At 35.2% G+C, this 19,074-nt stretch overlaps 4 protein-coding genes across 7 annotated transcripts; 3 read left to right on the forward strand and 1 right to left on the reverse strand.

The window, feature by feature from the left end:
* Positions 1 to 1,726: 1,726 nt before the first annotated feature.
* On the forward strand, positions 1,727 to 3,335 carry LOC18993154. Its single transcript, XM_006416645.2, has 6 exons — positions 1,727 to 1,732; positions 1,848 to 1,926; positions 2,143 to 2,744; positions 2,833 to 3,019; positions 3,110 to 3,169; positions 3,261 to 3,335. Exons 1-5 carry the CDS (start codon positions 1,727 to 1,729, stop codon positions 3,127 to 3,129), a joined length of 894 nt encoding a protein of 297 aa, XP_006416708.1. The 3' UTR covers positions 3,130 to 3,169; positions 3,261 to 3,335.
* A 2,776-nt stretch (positions 3,336 to 6,111) lies between these two features.
* Positions 6,112 to 7,949, forward strand: LOC18993155 (protein TIFY 11A). Its single transcript, XM_006416646.2, has 4 exons — positions 6,112 to 6,462; positions 6,757 to 6,877; positions 7,015 to 7,341; positions 7,546 to 7,949. The coding sequence occupies exons 1-4, from the start codon at positions 6,297 to 6,299 to the stop codon at positions 7,775 to 7,777; spliced, it is 846 nt and encodes a 281-aa protein (XP_006416709.1). The 5' UTR covers positions 6,112 to 6,296; the 3' UTR covers positions 7,778 to 7,949.
* A 1,022-nt stretch (positions 7,950 to 8,971) lies between these two features.
* On the forward strand, positions 8,972 to 12,697 carry LOC18993156 (oligouridylate-binding protein 1B). Of its 4 annotated transcripts, none has more exons than XM_006416647.2 (12): positions 8,972 to 9,179; positions 9,719 to 9,780; positions 10,194 to 10,296; positions 10,444 to 10,520; positions 10,611 to 10,672; positions 10,777 to 10,864; positions 10,955 to 11,030; positions 11,124 to 11,154; positions 11,433 to 11,552; positions 11,689 to 11,774; positions 11,883 to 12,059; positions 12,162 to 12,697. In XM_006416647.2, the coding sequence occupies exons 1-12, from the start codon at positions 9,081 to 9,083 to the stop codon at positions 12,432 to 12,434; spliced, it is 1,254 nt and encodes a 417-aa protein (XP_006416710.1). In that variant the 5' UTR covers positions 8,972 to 9,080; the 3' UTR covers positions 12,435 to 12,697. The 4 variants fall into 4 exon arrangements, with proteins under 4 accessions (XP_006416710.1, XP_024008261.1, XP_024008262.1 ...); XM_024152493.1 differs by having other exon boundaries at positions 11,892 to 12,059; XM_024152494.1 differs by having other exon boundaries at positions 11,701 to 11,774.
* A 622-nt stretch (positions 12,698 to 13,319) lies between these two features.
* On the reverse strand, positions 13,320 to 18,098 carry LOC18993157 (COP1-interacting protein 7). The gene is given in 11 exon segments (XM_024152358.1): positions 13,320 to 13,588; positions 13,684 to 14,869; positions 14,960 to 15,516; positions 15,603 to 15,664; positions 15,666 to 16,391; positions 16,472 to 16,624; positions 16,727 to 16,754; positions 16,835 to 16,935; positions 17,030 to 17,197; positions 17,286 to 17,457; positions 17,956 to 18,098. Coding segments are annotated over 10 exon segments (3,156 nt in total). The 5' UTR covers positions 17,345 to 17,457; positions 17,956 to 18,098; the 3' UTR covers positions 13,320 to 13,472.
* Positions 18,099 to 19,074: the final 976 nt, after the last annotated feature.

Below are 19,074 nucleotides of genomic sequence, written 5' to 3' on the forward strand. Positions count from 1 at the left end.
GAAAAACTTATTTAAAAAAAAAAATAAAAAATAAAAGACACTTGCCCTAAAAAAATAGTATAAGACACTTATTAAGACGGGTTAAAGACTTAAGGGAACATCGCACGAGCTATTTTCGTGGATTTTCGTTTTCGCTCTTTCTTTCGTGGACTCTTTTCCTTTAGATTGTTATGCCTTCTTTGAAATGAACTATAGCGCTATTATTTACCCAAAAAAAGAACTTTAACGCTTTACATTTTTTTAATAGTTTTCCCATACTATCCAAGACTATTGTGGATACATAATTATTGATGATCAATAATACATTGTATAGTAGACTTGTCTAAACTTGGATTTAACCGGCTTGTCTTTATTCTTGAATATGTTTCGACATTTGATTGCATGTTATGATACACGACACTGAACTGACACCAATTCCATCGTCTAGGTTAATTGCATTATTCAAAGCTAATATACTAACACGTAAAATCAATTACAATTAACTTTCATTTTCATGTATATCTAACAAATGTAATGTAGTGGTCTCGACTCTATCTACGACGAATGACGTAAATTTGTTACATTTCAAAGTGTGCAAATACTTCGTATAAGCCACGTATGGGCCATTTAGTCACTTGGACTTGAGTTTTGGTCTGGACGCTTCACCGTGGTCGATTTAAGAAAAAACTATTTGATAAAACACATGAAAATTTAGCTGGGCGCAGGTATGCAAAACTCTAATATGTGATGCTCAATGTCACACAATGTGTTAGGCAAATAAACTGTATTAATCTGCAGACCTATAATACCTACTGAACATAAAAATATATAAATAAAAACTTAAAACTTTGGGACGAGATAAAATAAGTTTAATTTCTTGGCTCACCTAGAAATCGAGTTGCTAATTAATACCTGATTCGAATGAAATCAAAAATAAAACGGCCTAAATAAAAATAATCGGAGCAAATCCATGGTTTAATTATTATGATTGTCTATTTATTTATTTTTTTGCTAAACAGTTATTATGGTTCTTTTATGCATTGTTTTACATATGCCCATATTAACGATGGTAATAGGAATGTGCTCGGAAACCAACCTCTATCGAGTCACAACAACAAACTTATGTAAAATAGACACAAGTGTATAAGCAATTAACAAAAATCAGGAGAACCCTCTCCGTGTCACCATAGTAACCATTCAGTGTTATGCATTTCTAGGGATTCAAGTTTTCTCGTTCTTAGAACTTCGACTGCTAAAATAGATCGAAACTTAGTCTATCTTACGTTAAGATTTCTCCACGGTGTATAAGCCAATATCAAAGCCGTGACGTTCTCTCCAAGACACGGGTTTACTAATATATTAAGTTTTTTGGGGGTTAATTTTTTCAGGTTAATATAATTAATCTGTGGCCCGTAGTCAAATGTAGAAGAATGTTGGTGGACTCGTTGGTTACGTGGGGATATGTGCATTAATATGAGTTGGTGAGTTGTATAAAGAAGCAACAGTGAGATAACATCTGAACACAAGATTACAAAAACCAGTTTAAAAAGGATTTCTTACTTCAAATTCTCTCTTTTAAGTAGTCAAAGTTTGGAACTTGAACACCATCAAATTCATCAATCTTACTCCAACTTGTCTAAAAATCTTATCTTTTTCATCTCTATAATAACCAATCTTGATTCCCCAATAACCCGAGTTCATACATATAATCTCTCTGTTACAGAAGATCGCCAAACAAACGAAAAGCATGAAGGTTTGTTTCATGATCCTTTGTATTTGGCATGATCATATATGCAGAATAAGTTTCCTTGATTATTATTTCGCATATGGTTTCTGAATTGTTTTTTGTTTTTTGTTTTTGTTTTCAGTTCTTCGGGTGGATGCAGAACAAGTTAAATGCGAAACAGGGGAATCAAAACAGAACAAGCATTTCCTCTGCTTGTTCTCGTAAGTTTTTTTTTACTTTCATAAAATCTTAACTTCAAGATTCTATTGTCTACTAGGGACATGTGCAAGCAATGCCCCAAGATTCCTGTCTCTTTCGAATTTTCTGTCTTAAATCTTGTTTTTGTACTTTATTTTGCAAGATCCTTGTCTTTGCTTCTTCAGTTTGATTGGTCCTCTGAAATTTTGTTGCTGTCTTAATTTTTTTTTTTTTTTTAGATCATGTGAAGCAAGAGCCAAGAGAGGAGTTTAGCGACTGGCCTCACGCGCTGCTCGCTATTGGAACATTCGGAACCACAAGCAACGGTGTGAACGAAAACAAGAGCAACAATGTTTGTGAAGAGATCGAAGCAGAGAAGAACTCTATTTCGCAATTCGAACAAGAAGAAGAGCCATCTTCATTTGATGATATTGGGGATTTTACTCCCGAGGAGGTTGGGAAGTTGCAGAAGGAGTTGATGAAACTCTTGTCAAGAACTAAGAAAAGGAAGTCAGATGTGAATAGAGAGCTCATGAAAAATCTTCCTTTGGATAGATTCTTAAATTGTCCATCGAGTTTAGAGGTCGAGAGGCGAATTAGCAATGCGCTTTGCGCTGTTGTGGATTCGTCTGAGGAGAATAAGGAGGAACATATGGAGCGAACGATTAACGCTATTCTAGGTAGATGCAAAGAGATATCGATAGAAACTAAGAAAAAAAGAGACATAAGCAAGACGTCTATCTCATATCTTTTTAAGAAGATATTTGTCTGCACAGATGGATTTTCTATATCCCCGAGCCCTAGCTTGAGAGACACGCTTCAAGAATCGAGAATGGAGAAGGTAAACAACAAAGTATATACAAATTAGATTCAAAGATTTATTTTATTTTATTTTTGTTTAATAGTCTCTGATCAAAATCAATCTACAGTTGTTGAAAATGATGCTACATAAGAAGATTAATAATGCTCAAGCCTCCTCGAAACCAACATCATCGACAACAAAGAGAAACTTGGAAGAAAAGAAACAGTTATCTATGAAGAGTGAAGAAGAAGAAGAAACCAACGAAAGAAGAAGTAGTAGCGACGGACATAAATGGGTCAAAACAGATTCTGACTGTGAGTTTTCATCGGGTCCTCCTCATTCATTTTTAGTAAAACCTCACTAATAAACAAGAGCTGATCGATTCGATCTTCTTTTGATTACAGTCATAGTTCTTGAGATCTGATCTTCCTTCAAGCCCTTGCAAGAATCTATTCAGAGTACAGGTAATTCAGACATACCAAGAGAATCTCTCTAGCTTCTATGTTTTTCTTTCCTAAAACTGATGTGAGGTAAATTGTTTTATCATTTACGCAGATTCAAACTCTTGGATGAGAAAATTCAAAAGAAATAATGAAACTAGTCGCTTATTCCTGAGCAAATTTTTGGTGCATCTACACTTGTATGTATACCTTCTTATTTTTTGCATGATTTGATCTGTGGGCATTTGTGTCCATAGAACCCAAACATGTTCTTGAAACGTACATACACGTGTATCAGAATTAATGTATACACATACATGCATGTGTGTATGTGATCATTTGTGTAATTTTAAGGTGGATAACCTTAACTCATAAAGATTAACATTTCTTCTTTATTACATTCTCTGTGCATTTGGTTCATTTATTTTGTAAGAGGCAAGTCAACTCTTGAAGAGAATAGTATAATTCTTCTAGTTTATCCTTCGTGTATCATATATTAGAGGTCCTAATCAAAAACCAAAAAAATATATTCTAGGATGAAAAACGCATATTCTAGCATGGTACGTTTTCACATAGTACCATGCGGCTAGGGACTTCAATACGATGGATTTGGAAAGCCATATGAAGCATACAACTCCACCAAAAATAAATATTTTGTTGATGTATCTCACTGCCTCTATGTGCAAGCTTATAATGCCAAACAACGCCGAAAATCCCGCTCATAAAGTGGCTGCTATCAGAGACCTCTTCAGAATGTTTTTGATACAAAGTAGTTTTCCAAGACTAGACCTCACTACGGGTGTTATTCATAATGTATAATATTTCTGGTCTTCCGTTCCTTGAAAGACTGTGTTAGTCAGGTTTTATTATATTTACAACTCTTGATTTCAGTACAACAAAAATACCCATACGTTAGATACATGTGTTAAGCAAATATATATATATATATATAATTATCAAATACATATATATAAGTACATGTAAAATATAAAATTAAGCAAAATATAAGTAAATTGATAATTATGTGACACAAATCAATTGTTTTTTAGTTAGAATATATTATTTTAAATATAAATATGGAACCCAAATTTCGTGGTTTTAAACCATTGCATAATCCAAAAGAACTTGAAAAGTGTACAATTAAGTAAAACATAAGCAAAATATTAGCAAAATATAAATAAAATTGATAATTAGAAAAAAGGATAAACTACTGTAGTTATACTAATCCAAGAGCGGGTGACCAAAATATATTCTATTGTCTTTCTCTTGGATTGGTAATAATTTCTCTCTAAGCCATACAACACTACTAGCTACAATTAACATACTAACTATATTAAATATAATTATATTAACCAAAATTATAAAGTTACTTATCAACTGTCTGACATAATTAACATTGTTGTATAGATTTTACAATCTTTCTCCAGAGTCTTAAAAACAAACTTTTTACCAATAAACAAATTTAGTAAAATATAACGAAATCTGTTTCCTAAATATAATTATGGGTTATTTTAGCCCAAAACTGCTGTGATGCTTGAGCCGAAGCCCATAATTGTTTTGACGTTTGTTTTTTTTTTTTTTAACAGCTGCTTTATATTATTAATGGGAAATTGCATAGTCATAGTTTAATACATCGGATACTACAAAATGAACATAGTCATAGAGTCATAGTGTAATACATATGTTAAATTGACTTAAATGGCTACAAGTAAAGTGGATAACGAGTTACCAACCCGGTTTAGTAATTATTGGTTCTATTTGATCGGTTCGATTTGCTTCGTCTCTAAAATTAAAGTGCTTTCTTTATTCTGTTTTTTTTTTTCCGATATCATTTTCCGGAACACGTTTTTTCTTTTGCATTTGTGAAAAGGGTATTTCGTTAAATTACGAGTTGAGCCATTAATTTGATTTTTGACCAAACTTATTAGGTGATATAAAGATTTGCCCTTTTCCTTGATATATAGGAAGTGGGAAAAACGCGAATCACACAAGACTGTTGCGAGTGCGCCGTTCAGATTGCGTAACGTGTCGTAATCTTAACGGATAATCTATTTAAATCACGTGTTCAAAATTTTGGTCGGGTCTGAGACAAAAGTCTGTTCTTTTGAATTTTTGTTTTCTCCACGAAATTTCGTAAGGGCCAGGAGTAGGACCAACGTGGCCCACATACTATTCAACGAATTGCCGTTAGGTCGTTAACTAACGCGAGGACTTTCGCATTTGTTTTATGTCTGAAGAGTTTCTAATTACGATGATGCCACCACGAGAATTTCTGGTGAGGTTTTTGTGGAAGGGCAATTTTGTATATATGAGAGCATCTTTTGGGCCCTTATACGACTTTTACCAAATCGGTTAACGGCGTTTACTAACGTTGCCATCGGTTCTGAACTCTTTTCTTCTTTTTATCTTTACGCGTAAAGAAAACGTGCGGGAAATTCTAACCGAAAATAATAAAAATGGTTGGTTCAAGTTTAAAATCTGGCCGACCATAAATAGAGAAACAGAACCAAACTAAACAAAAAAATGTGAACATATTTTTATGATAAGATAGGCGATAGATTTCTTATACCAACTCAGAAATCAAATACATAATTACTGACGAATATTAACCTTTCACAATGTCATGCGAATTTTGACTAAAAGAAATGGACACATTACTATTATTATTTTAGCGTTAATCAAATCTGATGAAATATTATTACCTTACCAGATGTGATATATGAAATATTTATTTTACTATTTTTTGTTTTTTTGGTTTCACAGAAATATTAGTAATGAATTATGCCAAACAACTGATTTCTAAACGCTATTTAAAACCTTATTATTGTATGTAATGGGGCGTTTAATCTACTTTAGCGATTACTAATGGCCGATCAGAGTGATTAACTACTGATTACTTATTGAAAGTAAAAGAAAAGGGGAATAAAAAAGGTTCCTTTCTTGGAGGCTATTAAAGCCACAGAAACTTATTGGGTGAATGAATTTATAAACACATGAGCGAGCTCGACATATCCCTCTTGTCCTCTTCCAATTTACGCGCAATCCACGCACAACAAAAAAGAAGAAGAAGAAGAAGATAACAATACACATAAAAATAAGAATTGAAGATAAAATAGAAAAACCTCAGGAGAACTTCCTTACCATTTACAAGATGTCGAGAAATGAAAATGCCAAGGCACAACCCACGGAGAAATCCAGTTTTACCCGGAGATGTAGTTTGCTCAGCCGTTACTTAAAGGAGAAGGGTAGTTTCGGGAACATAGATCTTGGGTTGGTCCGAAAACCCGGTTCCGATCTCGGAAGCTCCGACCAACCAGGTTCTTTCTCTCTTCCTCTCTTTACAATAAATTTTTAGCTCTGTTTTTGTTTCTTCATTTGTACGTCAGTTCGTTAGAATCGTATATAACTTCCTCTTGTAATATGAAAATTAAGTAGCAAAAAAAAAAAAAAAAAAAAGATAAATCTATGAGTTGCTTTGATTGAAGTATCTAATATGGTTCATGAATCACAAACAAGATGTTTGTATCTCTTGGAAATAGGGTTAATTTTTTTAGAACTTATTCGTTTGGTTGTAAATAAAGCTGACCAGAATTTTTATTCTCTTTGTTCAGGGAAACAACATGCAATGCATAAGGCAGATTCGGAAACCAAATCACTCGACGTCTTTCAGAGGGTTTCAAAGGGCGAACCCTCTAACTCATCCGGTGACAAAGCTAAAAACACCAACCTCAGGTCTAATTATTACTCTTTTGATCCTTAGAGATAAAATTAAAGTTGCTTTTATGTTACTGGAGATTAGATCATGGAAAACCGGCTCGTTTTTTAAATGTTTTTCCTTTCTAAAATCCAATTTTTTTTTGTTTTTTCAGCGAATTAAATTCAAGAAGTTCCCAGCTGACCATATTCTTTGGAGGAAAAGTTTTAGTATACAATGAGTTCCCTGCATACAAAGCTAAAGAGATAATGGAAGTGGCAAAACAAGCCAAGTCTGTGACTGATATTAACACTCATACACATATCAATGTCGAAAATAACAACAACAACAACAACAACAAAAGCAACATGGTTCTTCCTGATCTCAACGAGCCCACAAGTTCTGCGGATGCTAATCAACAACAACAACAGCAAAGTCAGATTGTGGAACGTATAGCACGTAGAGCTTCACTTCATCGTTTCTTTGCTAAACGGAAAGACAGGTATCTTAACTTAAACCACACTTTCTGATGTTCTTTATTTCCTAATGTTCCAGTTAGTCAGTTACTATGGTTAGTTCAAAAGATGGATGATTTTTACCATAAGTTCTCCTAAATGTTCCTATTATTCAATCAAAACCGTAGCAGATACTCACCAGCTGACTGATTTACAATTTTTTTTTTTTGTTTTTTTTTATTCCATTACAGAGCTGTGGCTAGAGCTCCATACCAAGTTAACCAAAACGCGGGTCATCATCAATATCCTCCCAAGCCAGAGACTGAACCCGGTCAAACGCTAGAACCGGGACACTCGTCTAAACGACCAGACAATTCTGTTGCTCAAACCGTGTCCCATCCCAAACCAAAAGGGGATAAAGATATTTCTATGGAGATTGAAGAAGAAGGCCAATGTTCGAAAGATCTCCAACTTATGCTCTAGTATAATTTGCTCAATATTTGTTAGGTACTGAGTTCTTAGATTAACAATTCGATCCCCTGGCTTATTTAAGTGATTTTTGTTTTGCTTTGTACTGAAGTTTGTAATCATAGTCTAACTTCAATATTTACTATGCGATAGTAAATTTATATTATAACTTATATGTTATCACATACTAATTGGGAGTGAAATTTCAAAACCAGAAATACAAGATTACACCAAAAGAGAGCCCTATTTTAAGCCACCAATAAAAGATACATTCTTGATTCGATGTAACACGTCAAAACCTTTTATTTATTTTTCAAATTAATACTCCGTTATTGTCTATACAGAAACTCCGTTCAAATTGTATCATGGCTTTTTCCGACCTAGCCTGATCAAGATCTTTTTTTACCTCTTCTATAAATGTGCTGTGATCAACAGTAAGATATTATATGTAGAACCAAATTGGTTCGTTTTCCTTCTAAAACTTAACAAAATTTTCAAAATTTCTTTCTCTGTTTTTTTCTATGTACTGTAATTTGTCTCGATTTCCTGCCCCCAAACACTGCTCTATAGAAACATGCTGGAATTTCCACACAAGCATTTTTGTTGGTTAATAACTGAAGTGAAAACATACAAATTAACAATTAAAAAGAGCGTGTCGCTAATCATACAAAAACCATAGTTTTTATTGTTATCAAATTGCATATGATTGAAACGGTATAAACATAGACAAACTTAAAATCTTTTCAACTAAGAACTGGATTAATAGATTTAGGAATCTGATTGCAAACGTAACGGAGTTAAGAAGGGTGAATGATTAAGTGAACGAGATGCAGTTTTTCTAATTTATTCAGGGTATAATTCGTAGAAATAATAAATTTAAAGGGTGTATCTTTAGTTTGCAATAAACTACAGGATCTTTTTGTGATTAGTTGTCTAGTTTCATTTCAATTGAAGGCGTGTCTGATTTCGACAGTGATTGGGCTGAGCCATCATTTAACGTGCTAATATCTCATTGGCTGTCAGTTATAAAATCTCTTACAGCCTGTGACTTTAGCTTATCGATGTCAGCTATTACAAAAGAATCAATTCAATAAATTCGTAAGAGCCACTCGATTGCTTCCATCGCTTTCTATCAAGAGACTTCCTTTTTTCTTGTTCTTCGTTTTTTTTTTTCTTTTTTCTTTTCTCATTTCTCTTATTTTCTCGGAAACCAAAAAAAAAAAAAAAAAACACTGCGAACCCTAAAAGACAGAGCACGGTCTCAATTTCATTTGGGAAGAAAGTAAATCAAAGACAATAAGATTTCCCGTGTCCGAAAATGCAGAGGTTGAAGCAGCAGCAGCAACAAGTGATGATGCAGCAAGCTCTTATGCAGCAACAGTCTCTCTACCATCCCGGACTCCTCGCTGCGCCTCAGGTTTCTGCTTTCTCTGTGTGCTTTTCTTTCATTTCAATGGTCGGCTTTGTGTCGATTTAGGGCTTTCTCAAAGTTTCGACTTTACTGTTTTTTTCTGGTGTTTTATATATATACCCTTTTGTTCTATAAGCCAGAGTTAGAACTCTCGATTTCTTGTTTCATTTTTTTCGGTTCTGAGATTTCTCTGCAGATATTCTGAGATTGACGATGCTTGGTTTATTTTTTGCTCGTTAGTAGTCAAAACGTCAAAAGTTATGAAATTTATGGGATTATCACCAATAGTCTTGCTTCCCCCTTATACGCAAAGCTTGTGTGTAACTGTTTGTTAATGTTTCTCAAGTGTTTGTTTTTTATTGTCTGATTTTTGGTTCAACAACTCCATGATAATCTTCGAGGTGAAACTGATTCCTTAGCTTAGCTTAGTCGCTGAGACATCCTGAAGAGTGATATAGTCACGGGTCATTTAGGAAGCAATTTTTTTCCCGTTATTTCTTTCTTTTTCATTTTCTTTCGTTTCCTTTTCTTTTTCCTTTTTGCAGATAGAACCAATCCCAAGTGGAAATCTTCCCCCTGGTTTTGATCCGAGTACTTGCCGCAGTGTGTGAGTGTTAGGATTTTTGATTTTGTTTTATTTTTTTTGGGTATTTTTGTTCACTTTTTATGTATATTTGGTGTTTTGGCTTAACATTGTCTCACTAGTGAGCTCAAGTTTCCAGTTTGTGAGTCCTAAAATTAGTTAGGGGAAACCAAACTTCAAATATGTATTACTGTGTGTAATGTGTATATATATATATTGTTAATAACTGTGCATTGAATGAATACGTTTGTCAAGAATGTTGGTTACACAAGCTTTTCTCTGAATTTTTGCTTATACTAATATGGGAAAAAAACTGATTCTTTGTTGTTTATCCCGTCACTGAATGAATTCGTTTTGTCAGAAGTGTTGATTATGTGCTGTTTTCATTTTGATTCTTGTTTAGGCTTCTTAGTTTGTCTACCTTTGAGAAATTGCAGGTACGTTGGAAACATCCATATTCAGGTGACGGAACCTCTGCTCCAAGAGGTTTTTGCTAGCACAGGCCCTGTAGAAAGCTGTAAACTTATTAGGAAGGAAAAGGTTAGTGTTTATGTTACTCTGTTATAATATTCTACTTACGGTATTAGGTTGCTATGTTTTTCCTACGATCATAAACCTTTTTTCTTGGGTATTGGCCATGATTGGTATTATGGTCTGATGTTTATGTTTTGATTTGTAAACGACCAGTCTTCTTATGGTTTTGTCCACTACTTCGACCGACGATCGGCTGGTCTTGCAATCCTCTCTCTCAATGGAAGGCATTTGTAAGTTCAGTATTACTTGATTCTAGCATGAGCAAGATACTCTGTTTGCCATGGTTTGGACTAGATTACATTGGATTCTGTAATATGCAGGTTTGGGCAACCTATCAAAGTTAACTGGGCTTATGCTAGTGGCCAAAGGGAGGATACATCAGGTTGGTTCATATTCAAATGCTAGACTTTCTTTTGAAAATAGGGCTTTAGGTATTCTATGGGTAACATACTAATATGACACACTGTTGCAATCTTTCATGTGCAGCTCACTTCAGTATATTTGTCGGGGATTTGAGCCCTGAGGTTACCGATGCAATGCTGTTTAATTGCTTTTCTGCTTACCCAAGTTGCTCGTAAGTTGTGTAGTTGCATACTGCTGAGCATTCTCGTATTGGAAATGGAAGCTTAAGATTCGCATTCTGACTTTTTGATGTTGTATTTAGGGATGCAAGGGTTATGTGGGATCAGAAAACTGGGCGTTCTAGAGGATTTGGATTTGTTTCGTTCCGTAACCAGCAGGTACTAAGATTTCTTCCCTTCAGTCCTTCATCTATGAACTGGTTTTAACTTAAGCCATTTATTCATTGCTCCCAATCTTATTTCCCTATGCAGGATGCTCAGACTGCAATAGATGAGATAGGCGGTGAGTATGGCAATTCTTTGTAATCGGTGATCTGCAAATTTATGTTTATCATGATTGATGATTTTAGAACTTGAAAGCTTTCCTTCTTACAACTGATGAAAATCTCATAGTTGTTGGAATGAGTTTGTATATATTTTTGGTTGTCACATTTACACGCATAGAGTTGAGTTTATGATGAAGTTTGTCTCACCTGATAAATATCCATATAGAGATAAACCGTGCCATTTACCTTCATTGGCTTATGATTGATAAGAGATTCTTTTTTTCTGTTTTTTTAGGGAAATGGCTTGGTTCAAGGCAGATTCGCTGCAACTGGGCAACAAAGGGAGCCACTTCTGGTGAGGAAAAGCAGACCTCTGATTCCAAAAGTGTTGTGGAACTAACCAGTGGTGTCTCGGGTAAGTTTTAAAACGAAAAACTCAACTCTTCTTCACTATTCATAAAATGGAGTATTAAGTGAAACCAGTGAGAAGCCTCAAAATGATACTAGTTCTTACCTCTTGATACTGAACATTGGCTTATGTGGTTTTGCAGAGGATGGTAAAGATACGAGTAGCGGTGATGCTCCCGAGAGCAATGCTCAGTACACAACTGTTTACGTTGGGAATCTTGGTCCAGAGGTAAAGAAAAAGACATTTGTTGTTATAGTGATTCTCTGTTGACTTGACACAACCGTCATCTCTACCTTTTATACCAAACTATATATGTATATTTATTCGACTTTTCAGGTTTCACAGGTTGATCTTCACCGCCACTTCCATTCCCTCGGTGCTGGAGTTATTGAGGAGGTCCGTGTTCAAAGAGACAAAGGTTTTGGATTTGTGAGATACTCTACTCATGTAGAGGCCGCCCTCGCTATCCAGATGGGAAATACACATTCCTACCTCGGTGGCAGGCAAATGAAGGTAAAGTAAATCTTACTAATTTAACTGCATTTTTTCTGGACTCAAAAGTCATTCTTCGGTTTGGGAATGCTAAAAGAATAATGTGTTTGGTTGTTCCCACAGTGTTCTTGGGGAAGCAAGCCAACTCCACCAGGAACAGCATCAAACCCGCTTCCTCCACCAGGTCCAGCACCAATCCCGGGATTCTCAGCCAGCGATCTCTTGGCTTACGAGAGGCAACTAGCGATGAGCAAGATGGCCGGAATGAATCCGCTGATGCATCACCCACAGGGACAACACGCTCTTAAGCAAGCTGCAATGGTAGCTACTGGTTCAAACCAGACAATCTATGATGGTGGTTTCCAGAATGCGCAGCAGCTCATGTATTACCAGTGAATTCTTCCTTGAAGCCGTGATTTGAGTGGAGACTTTTTCTTCTCTCTCTTTTTTTTTTTTTGTTTCCTATCTTTATGTATTGTCTTCATTATCGTTTTTCTTTTCTTTTCTTCTAACTTATGTTCTTGTTATAATGTTACCATGTAGCTGTTGGTTGGTGGTTTGTTTGGGTTTTTTTTTTTTTTTTTTGGTTGTTGTTGTGGTTTAAACGACGATTTAAATGTCATTTCTTGAGTTGTAAACGTGTTCTTATATCTCAATTAGATCCAACTTGCATCGCCATAAACCGGTAATCGTGTTTAGGATATCTATCCGGGATATGTTTCAGATCATTTGTGCAAAGCTGAACGTTCGACTTTGGTTTGATTTAGAATTTATAATGGTGTTTTACTTCATTTCTTCTTGTTTGTATGTATTATAATGATGTCCGTAAACTTCGAAACAAAAGACACTTAGGGACAAACTTTGTTACCATAAATATGAATATTAATTTTATGTGTACGCAAAGACCAATAGACCACCGTTTATTTGCGCGGTATGTACAAAATGTTAGTGACATAACATGAAGCTTAAATTTCTTCTTTTGACTTCGACCTATCGTAGAACTCAAGCAATCTTATCCAACCTAAGAATCTCGCAATTTTAAATTCTGAAGAAAGACAGAAACTGAGCTGTACTAACTACTACGATCATTACAGCACAAACGATATATTTCATTGATTACTGAATGTTACTTTTACATTTAGTAAATTTAGTATTTTAGGAACAGATGCATTTGCCACCAACCAATGCAGAACAATTTCCACATTAGTGAAGTATATTTTCTTTGTTGGATGACGTAGAGAGCAGAACATCTGATATGTATATGTAATTAGAAGTTCATAATGATCAAAATTATGTTCATCTCATTTAAATATTAAAGAAATCAACAATAATGTACTTAATTCGAATCAAGAAATTCTCCTTCAACACTACAAACTTTGTACTTGTAAGTAAAGGAAAACACAGAGTCTGGTTTTGGTTCTTTTTTTCTTTCTGCTATCTTAGCTTCGAGTCGTTTCCTTTGCTACGGAATGTAGAAAGTGAGAAGAATGATCTCTTAAAGTCACCATCTTTCACTTTAAAGCTCGCTTGATGTATGGAGTTGTTTGAAGCTTTGAAACAGAAAACACAAAGCTATGATCAGAGGACTTTCATGAAACCATTTGAAGACAAAAACAAGAAGCTGCAATGTAAAAAGATTCTATACCTTGTTCATCCTCAGAAAGCTGACTATGAGAAGATGCCATTCTTGATTTCCTTAATTCATCAGATGATCGATAAGCAAAATCATCGTCACCTTCAGATGTCGTCACGGAAACCCAATCCATCAGATTATCCGCAGCACGAGTTTTCTTTCCAAACTTTAGCAAACGTTTGATCCCTTTAGCTAAATCCTTGCGAGAATGGAGTGGAGAAGAATTAGAAACAATAACAGGACTCTGAGCTGTTGTTCCCCATTTCTTTCTCATTCTTGAACTCCAAGAAGCAGGACTTCCCATTGGAGAGTAATCCATTGAAGCATCAGCATCAGAATGCTCGTGGGGATAAGAGAATGCGTGTTGCAAGTTTGAGTTCCACGAGAGAGGACTCTCACTAGGTGAATCCATCAACGAGGAAACATTATGCTGAAATGTTGAAGAAGCTAGGGTATTCACTGGTAAGTCTACCTGAGAAATTGATCTCAAACAAGTGACATTTTCATCCTCTGAGGAGTTCTCAACTTTGTCACTATGTGAAGGCTTTTCATCAACAATATCCTCAACTACTAGAGTTTCCATTTCTCTATCTTCCTCTTCTTCTTTGAGAGGGTTCTCCACAACTTCTTTGACTTCTTCTTCTTCTTCTTCTGCCTCAGTCTCAATTTCATCGAACTCTTTATCATTCCTCAAATTCTCTGGTACATCATCAATGTCAGTGCCTTGCTTCTGATTCCTCTCTTTGTTCATCATATCATCAGAGTAGAGAGTTGTCAACTCTGTGAATTCTATGTTCGCAGAGAAGCTTTTCCTTAATGATCTTGGTCTTCGGGGCTTAACAGGAGACGGTATATCATCCTTTGTAGTCTTCTTATTACTACTTCTCACCTGTGTTCGCATCATAGGAGGATTTCTGACAGCTAATGAAGATGGTTTTGTGTTTTCTTTCTTAAGATCAGAGAAATTGGGAATAGAAGACTGTGCAACCGTATTTATCTCTGTTGTTCTTCGCCCTCTCCCGGAAGTAATGTTAGTGTTTGAGACTTTACCTGATGGTTTTGAGACTCGGGAGCTCCGGTTTGGTGATGGAGCCTTTCTAACTTGGGAGCTCCTAGAAGCACTCTTTCCAATGGATTGTCCATTGGCTGGCTTATCTTTCACGTCTTCTTCTTCGCTCTGTAATGAGCTTATAGGATGCTGTTCAAAGATCAAGAAAAGTTACCTAATCAAATTACAAAATACTACTAAACAGCAAGTATGAACAGTCAGAAACTAATTCTTTGGTACCTGATACTTCTTGATACTTGACCGAGAGTTAAAGGATCTGAATTTCTCTGCACGTTGGCGGGTACTTGAAATCGAATCCTGCCTCTTCTCGGAAGCAGCAGAAAACTTTGCCTTCATCTCGTTCCTACTTCTCTCAAGAGCTTCTTGCATCGACTTCAATTTAGTTTCTTTCGAACTCCATTCTTCTCTCAGTTTTGCATCCCTTTTCTTCATATAAGTCTCATACAACTTTCCTTTAGAATCATCTGAATAACTTAAATCAGATAAGTTCCGTCGCATTACAACATTTTTGTTGTCTTTATCATCACCAGCTGATTGATCCTCTGGAAGCACCCGTAGTTTATGCTCTGCAAATATTTTCTCAAGCTCATTTGCCTTCTTTTTCAACTCATCATTAACCCCTTGAGCGCTCTCCCTAGACATTCTCGTCCTCTGCATTTGTTCCACAGATGTTACAGGAGCTCTATTATTGTTGATTTTCCCAGATGAATCTGCATTCACAAGACTATCTTCAAGATCATCCTCTACGTCAACTGATTTTTTTCTTTGTTCAGACCCTGCAGAATCATTAAAATGTACATTTGAAACCTATCCACTTTTTAGTATTCAAAACTTTGACTGTTATTTTCAAGATAGATCTAACCTGCAGAAGCTGGTTTTGTAGAGGGTGTTAAGGCTGGTTCCTTGTCTAACGGAAACAACTCTTCTCCGGCCTTTTGAATGAAGGTCATCACTTTTGATATCAACACCATTTGCTATATGTGCTGATCGAGATCGTGAATGTCGATAAGGAAACATGACCGATGATTGTGCCACATTGTGGGACTTGGATGCATAACTCTCCTCTTCTCTCTGCCTGATATCACCATCAGTCTGGTTTTGAGAATCATCACATTTAGTAGAACAAACATCATCATCATCACCCTTTTTACTGTTTTCTTCAGACTCTCTTGGCACTGTGGCATCAGGATTAACAGCTGATGGTGCACTCGAGGGACCTTCTTCTTCGGTGCTACTATTATCAGACTTCTTGTTATCCAATGTCAAATCAAAGCTCATGTCACTAACAATGCTCCATCTTCTCAAAACAGACTTCTCAGGGAATGCAGGAGCAGCTGATGATACATCAGAAGAAAGTCTCTTTAATTCTGTGGATTTAGCCACAACTACCGGTTTATTTCCTACAGAGTTCGAATTTTCCTTCTGTTTGCTCTCAAAGAGATTGATACGATCTTGAACGCTGAGTCTCCTTGTATGTTGACTGGTCTTAACCGTAGAAGATTCATCTTTTTTCTCCTCTTCATCATTCTTAGTACTTTGATCTTGACTGATGTTTGTTTCATTGACTGATGTTTGTGTATTGGTATTCAAGTTCTTCGTGATCAGGTCTGGTCTTCTTTGCCATAGTGAAATATATTTTCCGCATGCTTCGCTGATAAAGAAAATATTTTTTGAATCAAATTCAAAACACAATTACAAGAAAGTGAAACACCAAGAAAAAGAAATGCTTACTTTAAAAGATGTGCGCCGAATCTATCAGCAAACTGTTGGAGATCAGAAACAGAGTGAGGGTCAAAACCATTAGCTGACGCATGAGCAATCGCTGCGGATAAGTCCTTCTTAATTGCCTCAAGTCTTAAATCTATTGCTCTTAAGAGCTCCTTTCTGAATATAGACAAAGAAAAGCAATCAGCAAAACACTCTTTCAACACAAACTTTGACTCAATATATATATAAAAAAAAAAAAAAGCAGAGAGCTTTACTTACTTTGTTGCATCTGTTACACCTCCATCATCTGAAACATGGAAAAAAAATTAAGATCAAGTTTGGTCGTAAACTTAATATTTGATCAAACAAAAGATAAATTTAACAGACCCTGAGAATATAATGTACGAGCTGCTTCCAACTGTGACATCTCCAAATCAAATGTATTGACTCTTTCCAAAACTTCTGGACTACTAACAAACTGAACAAATCTGAAAAGAAAAAAAAAAAGATCTAAGGCAAAGATTTAAAAACTACTTCAAAATTTTGTGTTAAAAGGGAAATGCAAAAATGTCCTTTTAAAACCTCTCGAGTGTTCTTCTTGTGAACCAGGATTTGTCATTTTCGCTTTCTTCTACTAGCGCTCTAAAAGAGGATTTTGCTTCAAGAACACTTAGATGATTCACAAATGGTTCGATCAATCCTGAAGCCAGTTTCTCTGTTTCTCCATTACTCGAAACAAATAGCTCACAACTGTTGTAAGACACCGAGAATAAGATTTCAACAAAGAAGCAAAATCATTCAAACAGAACATTTCACACGGAGAATAAGATTCACTCACCGCGAATGTTTATGCGAAAGCTCAAATAGAGCATAGTCAAGAACAGTATCAACCTTCATTTTCACACAAGTGAAAAGTCTCTTTCCTAAACCAATATGTGAGCCATTCAATGGACTATATCCCTGAGATTACTATGATTCAACACAAGAATCTCAAATCCATGCCAAGAAACCTGAGGAAACAGAGTAAAACTGACTGTTAAACTGGCCAATCTCATGAGATAAGTACCTAAATGTAGCAATAAACATTTAAGCCCAAAAGAAAAAGCAATTAAATGTAGCAATAAAGTTGTTCAAAAAAAAAAAGTAACAATAAAGATTTACCCAAAAATAAAAAGAAACAGAATTCAATTCAACAATGATAGATGAAACGCAGCTCCATCATTACTATTCCATGAATTACCAGAAATGGAAACTGATGCTTCCCAGATCTGACCCCAACACTAGAACCGAAAAAAAAAAAAAAAATCCAACTTGACATTTTCGAGAAAACACAGAATTCAAATTCCAAAATCAGGCAAGATCCATCCCTGGAACACGCTGAATTGTGCCAAATTTTAGATTTTAAAGATAAACTAATTTAATTTCGATAAAAAAAAGATAAACTAATTATAAAGCCCGAAAATTTAGCAAATAAAGAAGAAAACAGAATCGAAAGTAAACGAACTTACGACAATGGTGTTTAGCTCTCCCAAAATGAAGAAGAGCTTTACTTTTTTCTTTCTCTCTCTCTAGATGTGACCGATACTGTAGATATAGAATGTGAAGCTCGAGAGAGAGAGAGAGAGTTTCCTTCGGACAACTTTCACCTTTTGTTTTTGTTCCTTCGCGTAACAGTCTGTAAACTAATGAGAAAGTACGAAAGACACAAGAGTCAAGAAAGGAGACACTACCTAATGTTATCTTACCAAATTAACCTCGTATTTAACCGAACCGAAACAAACAAACAACAAAACCCGGTTTGTACCGTACAGAAAACAATGTTGCCTCCAAATTTGTATTAATTGGCTCTCTTTCATATCATTAAAGCTAAGTCAGTACATCAAACTCGCAAGAGATTCGATAGTAATCTATATCGGCCAGTGGAATTTCCATATTTGGTATTGGAAGTGTTTATTAGGATGGGGGCAATCTTGTAATATCGACTTAGTAGGAGAGATGTGGTCAAGCCCTCACGACTATGTGGACCAAACATCCAATGATCGAATTTTAACGGTATATTTTTTTTTTTGGAAACCAAAATATAAATACGTTGAGAGAGACAACGAAAGTCGCATATATTTCTTTTGTTTAATTTTGTCAACCTCATATCTTTTTTGTTTTTTTTTCTGAGAAAATTAAGGATACAATTACTCTATTTTTCCTGAAATTCCTTGAAGATGATAAATGAGTCCCAACACGTTTCGTAAATTCTACCCACTTCTTTGTATGGGAAAAAAAACTCCATCGTCTCATCAAACATGTGTGTATATCACAAAAGTTATTCTGAATACTAATAATTCTCATATGTCATTGTATGTATGTTCTTTTTCGATAATATGTATTTTGAACAACTGTATATGTAATAATATAAAGTCTTCTTTATACCGTCTATATATAAAAAGAATTTTTAAAAATATATATGTTCATAGTAATCATACAGTATATGTGCTAGACGATTATGAATAGTCGTCAGATAATTTATTAACAAAACACGTGATGTGACCGCGTAATATTATTCTACACTTTTTAAAAAAAGAAAAGAAAAAAAAAAGATTATTCTTCACATGATCAAAGATCCACATATACAC

This window comes from Eutrema salsugineum, unplaced genomic scaffold (genome assembly GCF_000478725.1).
Source record: "Eutrema salsugineum unplaced genomic scaffold, Eutsalg1_0 scaffold_5, whole genome shotgun sequence".
In the NCBI taxonomy this organism is placed as follows: domain Eukaryota; kingdom Viridiplantae; phylum Streptophyta; class Magnoliopsida; order Brassicales; family Brassicaceae; genus Eutrema; species Eutrema salsugineum.

What these genes read in the sequence shown, in the direction of transcription:
- LOC18993154 (XM_006416645.2), top strand. An exon ending in CATTTCCTCTGCTTGTTCTC is followed by an intron (nt 1,927 to 2,142) that starts GTAAGTTTTTTT and finishes TTTTTTTTTTAG; the next exon opens with ATCATGTGAAGCAAGAGCCA. An exon ending in GGTCAAAACAGATTCTGACT is followed by an intron (nt 3,020 to 3,109) that starts GTGAGTTTTCAT and finishes TTTTGATTACAG; the next exon opens with TCATAGTTCTTGAGATCTGA.
- LOC18993155 (XM_006416646.2), top strand. Translation starts at nt 6,297, where the DNA reads ATGTCGAGAAATGAAAATGCCAAGGCACAACCCACGGAGAAATCCAGT. An exon ending in CGGAAGCTCCGACCAACCAG is followed by an intron (nt 6,463 to 6,756) that starts GTTCTTTCTCTC and finishes CTCTTTGTTCAG; the next exon opens with GGAAACAACATGCAATGCAT. An exon ending in TTTGCTAAACGGAAAGACAG is followed by an intron (nt 7,342 to 7,545) that starts GTATCTTAACTT and finishes ATTCCATTACAG; the next exon opens with AGCTGTGGCTAGAGCTCCAT.
- LOC18993156 (XM_006416647.2), top strand. Translation starts at nt 9,081, where the DNA reads ATGCAGAGGTTGAAGCAGCAGCAGCAACAAGTGATGATGCAGCAAGCT. An exon ending in CCGAGTACTTGCCGCAGTGT is followed by an intron (nt 9,781 to 10,193) that starts GTGAGTGTTAGG and finishes GAGAAATTGCAG; the next exon opens with GTACGTTGGAAACATCCATA. An exon ending in TCTCTCAATGGAAGGCATTT is followed by an intron (nt 10,521 to 10,610) that starts GTAAGTTCAGTA and finishes TGTAATATGCAG; the next exon opens with GTTTGGGCAACCTATCAAAG.